The 9,136-nt window shown below is 32.0% G+C and overlaps 1 protein-coding gene across 3 annotated transcripts in view; it reads left to right on the forward strand.

The window, feature by feature from the left end:
- Positions 1–9,136, forward strand: part of gse1a (Gse1 coiled-coil protein a) — a 42,269-nt gene that overhangs the window by 16,641 nt on the left and 16,492 nt on the right. For 2 of the 3 annotated variants that reach the window (XM_079414349.1, XM_079414351.1), the window contains 3 exons: positions 3,791–3,948; positions 7,783–7,946; positions 8,031–8,231. In XM_079414349.1, coding sequence (XP_079270475.1) covers positions 3,791–3,948; positions 7,783–7,946; positions 8,031–8,231 — 523 coding nt within the window. Of the gene's footprint in view, positions 1–2,730; positions 2,817–3,790; positions 3,949–7,782; positions 7,947–8,030; positions 8,232–9,136 lie in introns of those variants that run through there. The other variant, XM_079414350.1, reaches the window with a different exon arrangement.

Genomic DNA, 9,136 nt, shown 5'->3' on the forward strand with positions numbered 1-9,136 from the left:
TTTTTACTTTGTGTTTTTTGTATTTTGTCTTTGTTTCCTGATTTGTTTTGCAACTTTGCCTTTTCTTTCTCTTTTTTTTTGAAAACTGGTTAAATGGTACTGACGAAGGTACTGACAAGCATTTATGAACAACTAAAATATACTTAAATTTGTATGTCATGCAATGAATTATTTGTAATTACACATTTGTTATTATTTAGTACATTTAACACACTCAAGTACACTTTTAGTGCACTTTTTTTAAATCAGTGTTATAACAATCCTTTATTGTGTTTTAAAGAAAATTCTTATTCTGGCGTGTTGACTAACATTTAATTTTAACTGTAGTGTGTCATTTGATAATTTGTTTAAAGATTAAAGATATATATTTTAAGAAATAAAATGAAACTGTCTTAAGTGGCCTTTTATTTCATTACTATATGCAATTACAGTTTTTAAAAAATATACTTTCAAGATTTAAAGTACATTCAATAAAATGAAGCGCTCTTCTTGCTATCAGGTGTTGTTAATAGATGCTGACTTACCAAGTGTCAACTTTCTAGTTTATAAATATGGCCTTCAATGAAAGTCTAGGGGATTTTTCACCTGTTTTGTTGTTATATCCGTTATATCGCATGATATGAGATGTCACACACATGCCTGTAGCATAAACAGTGTGGGATGAGTGTCTTTGCCTTTGAAAAACCCCTAACCATGAGTCCTGCCGACAGTAATAGCGATGCTTCCCTTTGTATAAACCACTTAGTATGAGTTGTCAAATCTTTCTAGGTAGAAATACAACAGATATGTGAAAAACTAAAGTAAAATTGACCACAGAAGGGTTGAAGTATGGAAAAGTGTGAGTCTTGAGTCGTCTTATCAGCTCTCGGGCAGACAGCGGCGCTCTGAGGAGGCCTGACCTACTTTACTCTTTGTGTTGGCTGTCTTATATAGATACTGCTCTTAGCGGCTGTGGGTTTTTTCTGTGATGTGTGGTTTTCGAGCTTTGTGTAGGTTTCTGGCTTAATAAGGAAAGTCATTTCTCACACGCACTCGCTGCAATCGAAACCGCAAGAAGTGCATATTATGGAGGGGGTGATGTACAGTCTGCCGTTCATTATCAGCGGCTTGTGTCTGGATGCATGTTATCCTGCATTTTCCACGGCTAGGTGCCAGATAGATGAGTGTATAGAGCTGAGCTATTGATTGTAATGTAAATTGTTTCATTATCTACCACCCCGCTTTGAAAATCCCAATCTAAACCATCTGCCTAGCAACTAGTATGGTGTTACAGTATTAATAGATTAATGCATACAGTATGTTACATAAGTTGTTAATCTGAAATTCAAGTTCACATATTTGTGTGTTTTCCGCTCTCATGCAGATCTTTGTCCCTCAGTGGTGCTTTCTTCTTCTAAATGACATTTTCGTTTTCTTGCTTCTAGTCGTCGCTCAAAAGTTCATGCTTCCTATGAAATAAATACTGTCCTCCAGGGCTGTTTTTACTGCAGATGGCAGCTAATAGTTTTGATTCATTAGATGCAGTAGTTAATATAGAATTTGATTTGATTTATTAGATTAATTTTATTTTAATATAGAATTTAATTTGATGTGAAAGTATAGAAAGACTGCAGAATGATATGAGAGATGAAAGTATTTTATTTTAATATATTCTATTAAATTGTACATATTATTATAATATATTTTATTTTAGTTAAAATCGTTAACATGCATTTATTTATATATATATATATATATTCCATTTTTCTTTCATCATTGCTCTGTCTATCTTATTTAAATTTGCATCATTTAATATTTAAAATATAACATTTGTCTAATACTTAATTAAATAAAATTGAATGTGTATATATAAAATAATTTTGTATATTTGACAATATGTGTAAATCATTTAATTTTTTAAATTTTATTGTATTAAAAAATTATCTAATTTTAATTTTAATTAATGAATGATTTTTTTTTATATACATTTTTAATGTTATATATTATATGGTATTAAAACAATATTTAAATAAGTTATTTATGATGCTATTAATAAACAAATAATCAATTATAATATTTCAAAATACACTTTTTTTTTCAAGATTTCTCCTAACTCAGGTTGCATTAGACATTGCATGTTTCATCGCATGTTTTCTCCCCAGTAAAATAATGATGTTAATAAATACATTTATATTTGATAATATGTAAAAATAAATGATTACATTTACATCTGATTAATTTTTATATAATTAATATGATTAATATGAGAGATGTAAAAGTAACCACACAGGTGCTGGTGTGGAAAGCAGTGAAATAGGGGTGAATTCAGGTAAATTGGGACACTTTTGTCATTGAGATGACAGGGAAAAATGTCCCACTTAACCTGAATTCACTCTATACTATTTAGCCAACGTTATACAAACATATTTGAGCGCTCAGTGCTGATATTGACTAATCGCAATGAAGTATTCTGGAGCTCTGAGTAATAAATAGTGATATAATGTTCACGTTAGGTTTCTCTTTATTCATTTGGTTGTGAGACACAAAGACTGTCTTTGTTTTGTTGTCTGGAGTGTCATAGACCACTCAGACGTGTGTGTGTGTGTGTGTGTGTGTGTGTGCTTGCTTACACACACAAACGGTGTTTGATCACTGTATAGCGCTGCATTACGGTGTGTGTGTGTGTGTGTGTGTGTGTGTGTTTACCGCAGGGAGATGGCAGTGTTTGTTTCTTTATCTCTTTAAACTGGCATCTGATCTGACAGCCCAGAGGGGCCTTTGATATTGGCGAGGCAGTCAGGGAAGTGAGGATGTATGTTCTCTTCATCTGACAAGTTGTAAGTTCAGTCTGGCATGCAAACACATATAAACACATCCCTTGCTTTGCCACTTCTACTGGTCTAGATAGTCTGCCGCTGCCTCTGATGTTATTATACGGCTCTCTCAGATTGTTGAACGTTGCAGTTTATAAGAAACTACTCTAACTGAAACCTTGTTTTAGCAGTTAGCACATGAACACCAGGCTGTTTGAGCTGGGAGACGCAGCCCGTTTGTTTGTTTGTTTACTGAAATATTTCTAATATTATTAATTAATTTTTTCTAATATATGAATATAAATTCTTAAATTTAGATGCAACTTATTTCAATATAAACAAATCACTTATTTTATTTTAATATATGCTTTATTTCAATGTGTTATTTTAATATCATGTATTTAATATAAATAATAAATAAATAATATATTAAAATATGTGAAACGAAATCCAATATTAGAATAAAATATTTATTCATTGTGGTTTTTCAAATCTCCTGTCTTACATTTAAATTAGAAATAAATGTATATATACAATAAGTGTTGTTGTTAATTTATCTAATAATAAGTTTAATAAATGTACTTCATTTATATATATATATATATATATATATATATATATATATATATATATATGTATGTATATGTGTGTGTGTGTGTGTGTGTGTGTGTGTATACATTAATGTAAATAAATAAAATAAATAAATGTGACAAAATAAAATATTAATTTATTTATTTTTTCAATTTTTCAAGATTGCGTTACTGTCTTATATTTAATTAAATTCAGTTGATATGGAAATTATATTTATAGATTAGTTTGTATTTGATAATATGAATTTATATCTAATATCTAATGTATTTTAATATAAATGAATGATTTCTATGAATGAATGGTATTATGTTATTAAAATGAAAAATAAATAAATAAAATATTTATGAATGTTTTTCTTTTTTTTTCCTCTGATTTCTCCTATAACTCCTCTGTCTTCTCTTTCCCAGGATCCATTAGTAGTGAGTCTTCACATGTTTCTTCTCCGGTGACCAATCACATTTCTCCTGTCAGTACACCTAAGCGGGTTGCCATGGGTACCCCTCCTGTGGTCACCATCGCCCCGACTAAAAACGTCAATGGCTTCTGGAGGTCTGAGGGACGCCAGGTATGACAGAGTCTCTGCCTCAGCATGTATTCTCTAGACCAGTGCTTCCCAATCCTGGTCCTGTTGAACCCCCAACACTGCATGCTTTTGATCTTTCTCTTATCTGACACACATTTGAGATCTTGGAGTCTTTACTAATGAGCTGATGAGTTGAGTCAGGTGTCTTTGATTAGGGAGACGTCTAAACTGTGCAGTTTCGGGGTTCTCCAGGACCAGGATTGGGATCAACTGGTCTAGCATAAGAAAAAATTATAGAAGTTTCTATTCAAAAATTGGATTTTGTGGCTTTTAGTCCGTATATGTTTTAAATTCATCTGTATATGCTAATGTATTCATAAAAGTTGACAAATCTTATATGCCCATTGAAATTTACACACATAAAACATCAATTATACAGTTAATGTGCATTTATTTATTTATTTGGTTGGTTGCTTTAGTAACATTTATTCTTATTTGAAGAAAAAAAATAAATAAATAAAAAAAAAAAAAAAAAATTATATATATATATATATATATATATATATATATATATATATATATATATATATATATATATATATATATATATATATATATATATATTCTTATTTGAAGAAAAAAAATAAATAAATTAAAAAAATTAAAAAAATAATATATATAATAATATATATATAAACATCTAAATTATTTTAATATAAATTATTTGAATATTTATATATACTTAATTTTGACAAATTATTTTACTATCATATATGAAATATATTAAAAGAAAATAAATTAAAAGAAATCCAATATTAGAATAAAATATTTATTAATTTGTCTTTTTGTAGATTGTCAACTCATCTATCTTACATATAAAAATAGTTCAATTAATTTATATGACAATATATGAAAATAATTAATTGTAATGTAATCAAATTTATTTTAATACATTAATATCATGTGCATGATATTAAAATTATATTAAATTTGTATTCATTGTGTTCATGCATTCATTCTTTTATTTTCATATATTATCAAATATATATATATATATATATATATATATATATATATATATATATATATATCGTACATTATTTAAATAATACATGAAAATAAAATAATAAATTTACATTTAATTTATTTTAATAGAAATGAATGATTTCTGTGAATGAATTATATGATGGTAAAATAATATATTCAAATAAATGATAAAAATTAATTAAATGATACAGTTATGCAGTTAATGTGCATTATTTGCTCTTCAATATGCAACACTGAGAACTACTGTTTAATGTTTGACCAACAACCCAATGACGAAAAAGGCGATCATACGACTTTAAATAATCTTCAGAGATTCATTCAAATAATCTGTTATCTGACACGAAGAACTAGTCCAGGCTGCGTGAGGTCATTCATTTGGTTGTGAAATGAAAACCTTATATTTATGATGGTGACTTTTCCTTTATCTTTGCCAATCGATTCAAACAGAGCCATCTCTCAGACTCTGAAGGGGGACTGAGGGGTTTCAGTTGGGCTGGATTAGTGCAAACGGGCTGATCTGTGGGGGTCCTGCATGTCCATTATTTCAGTGACTCTCAGGCGCGACGGCAAGATCATGCCCGAAGTGTGTGTGTGGTTTGTTCAGCTCTCATTCTGTGTGGCTTTGTGAGTTTATTTAGCGCTGCAGTCAGGGGACATCAGGAGAGACAATAGGCACTTCACCCTGATCAAACTAGCCTCTCTCTGTTTACACAAAGAGTCTTCTGTAGCTCGGGATGGGATAGAGGAGCCAAAGCTCCGGATATATTCAGTGCGCTTTCAGTTGCACTGTCTGTCTTCTTTGTCTCGACCACACACACACACACACATGCACGCACGCACACACACACACACTCGCTGTTTCATCCATAGACTATATTTGGCACCTATTTGCGATTGAATGGAGTTGTTTTTAAAGTAAATGCATATGGGTTTATATAATATTTGTTGGTATAGCAGCAGAACAGTTGTCAGTCCAGTTTGGCCGCTAAATATGGTTCACACACAGTTTGGCTGTGAACTGAAGTGACTTTTGAATGGCTGTCGAAGGAGAAAGATGTCGTCACCGCCAGTGTTATTAACTAAAACTATTAAAAAAGATTTTCGGGTTAGTGAAATAAATCTGAAATTAATAAAATATATAAAAAACTTGAACTAAAATCATAAAACTGAAATAAAAAAATTTGATGTGAAGTAAGCGGTTTCTGAGAAACACTGTTAAAATTTGAAATCACCAAAACAAACACGCCCCTACCTAAAAGGAACACACTCCAATCTTAATAGCTCCGCCCCCAAATTCACAAACATGCTATGCAACACAGGCACCTCCCCCTTCATGAGTGGTCACGCCCCTTACTGCTGATTGGCTACAAGTGTGTTTTGGTGCTTGGTCCAATCCACAACAGCGTTTCTCAGAAATCACGCACTGCACCTTTAAGAAAGAACAACTTAAACCTCCAGTTTCACAGACACAAATTTAAGCCTAGTCCCAGACTAAAATGTAAGTCTGAGCTATTTCAACTGAAAAAAAATATATATTGCACTGATTGATCTTAAAATATATCAATGCCTTTGTTTTGTCTCAAGATGGACACCCGTAATGTTTTATAAAGGAAAGTTTATAAAAAGGACTTAGATGTCCTAATTTAATTATGGCCTTATCCTGGCATAGTCTAAGCCCTGTCTGTGAAACCAGGCCAAAAAGTAGTAAATCTAAAACTGAAATTAAAAATCAGATAAAACAATAAAGAAATAGAATAAAATACTAACAGAAATTACAAGAGCACATAATAAAATGATAAACTTAAACTAAAATAAAAAATGAAACTATAAATAATAGCTCGTTCAAAATGTTAATAAATACTGTAGTAGTATACACATAATACTACTAATCTCTGTGATGAGCATGTTTTTAATTTTTGGATTAATATTCATTTTTCTGGGCCGAGACAGTCAAAAATATCAGGGTGGTAAAACTGTCTTGATATCATAATGAAGAAAAAATCCTAGTTAAAATGATGAAATTCTTGAAAAGAGACCCTTAAGTAATTTAGCATAATATTTTATTATTATATTTTAGATTAGAACAAATAAGCATTAAGTATTTAATTGATTGATTTGATTTGATTTAATTAATTAATTTTTTTTTTTTTCATGATATCATATTTCCTAAAATATCAGATACGTTGTATGACAAGGCAATGTTAGTTCAGGTTGATGATATTTATGAATTAATAAATAAGGAAAAAAATGTTTTTAAAAACACTATATATAGGACAATAGGATAGGACAATATTTGGCTAAGATACAACAATTTGAAAATCTGGAATCTGAGGGTGCAAAAAAAAAATCTAAATATTGAGAAAATCACCTTTAAAGTTGTCCAAATGAGGTTCTTAGCCATGCAGTTTTGATATATTCATGGTAGGAAATGTACAAAATATCTTCATGGAACATGATCTTTCCTAAATATCCTAATGATTTTTGGCATAAAAGAAAAATCGATCATTTTGACCCATACAATGTTGTTGGCTATTGCTACAAATATACCTGTGCTACTTATGACTGGTTTTGTGATCTAGGGTCTCACACACACACACACACACACATAAATATATATATATATATATATATATATATATATATATATATATATATATATATATATATATATATATATATATACATACATACCATATATGGAACAAAAATATACATAATATTTTTATACCTTATAAAACATAAACAAATATTGGTGTACAGTGGTATTAATATATTTGCAAAATATTCCCATAAAGCCCTAACCATAAATGTTTTTTTCCCCTCTTTTAGACTGATGCAGGGTTAAGAGGGTCCGGTCAGGAGCGTTTGGCCCCCGACCGGCATTTACCAGGCCAGGAGAAGCCCTCCCTCTCTCTCCCGCCGTACCTGGGCTCAGCTCATCCCTTCAGCGTGACCCCGAGTGCTCTGGTGCAGGACCCGCGTCTGCAGACCCAGTCAGTACAGCAGCCGTCACTCACATACTCACACCTGCACATCCTACAGCGCTCTGTCACTCATCCGCTGTTCCTCTTTCTCAGCTTGTCCCGACAGGTTCCTCATATGCTGCTCTCAAGAGCTCAGGACGAGTTTGTTCGCGATGGCTTTCGCCCGTACGCTTCCGCTGATGAGCTGCGTGTGCCTTTAGGGCTCCCTCTAGGGCTCGGCCCTGGAACTGCAGCCGACGCGCTGGCGTATTTTCACTCAGGATATTTGCCTCACCCCTCGCTCGCTTCATACAGGTGTGTGCTGTAATTTTGCTGGATCTTTTGAATAAACATTCCTATGTTAGACATGAAAAAAATGCATGTATCTCTGTCAGTTGTTCTTGAGTCTCCAGTAGTTTGTTGCTTTTCTGTCTTCTTTTCAAATGCAAAATTACTCGTAGAGTGTCGCCACCTTGTGGAAAAACAGGAATCCAGTTTTCAGTAGGACTCTATGCAATCCGGAATTTCGTGTGTGAAAAAATTTCTCATCAGGCTGATTCGGTCATGCAGATTCACTATGCTGGTTTGAAAGTGATTTCACTGATAGCGAAAAAATAGAACTTTTCTGTTCGTAATGCTTTTTCATTACGCTGAATTAATAACCAATATTACTATATAGTTTATCACAGTTTAATAGCATAATGTGGCACTAACAGCACTAAGGTCATGTATTCACTAAACTCATTCTCAGGGTACAAAAATGTGCGAAAAATGCTTTGGATAAGTGTCTGCCAAATGCATACATGTAAATGTTTATCTCAGTAAGTGTTTTTGTACGTGTCCTCTGATCTGGCCGTTGCTTATATTACACCACCATTGCTGATAGTTGCTGATAGATGATTCAAATGTTTGGTTGCGAGTCCAGATTTTTGACCTTAGTGTTACACCACCAGAGATGGTTACTTGCTTTGATAGGGATTTTTAAAAATGTTTTGATGACACTTATTCTCAGCTTGTATTTTAGTAGACCTGCAAGATTATAATGAAATGGCATGAAGTATTTCAAATGGTATTAATACAGTATACTGTATTTGTGTGACTCTGAACCTTCGGATCAGCTCAGCTGTTCTGTGTGTGAATGTTTGGCATGCTGTCTCGTCTTCAGCACATGATTTAATGGCTTTAATGAGGGAAGTGAACCTCAGGCTTGGACACACACA

This window comes from Barbus barbus (assembly GCF_936440315.1).
Source record: "Barbus barbus genome assembly, chromosome: 50".
NCBI lineage: Eukaryota > Metazoa > Chordata > Actinopteri > Cypriniformes > Cyprinidae > Barbus > Barbus barbus.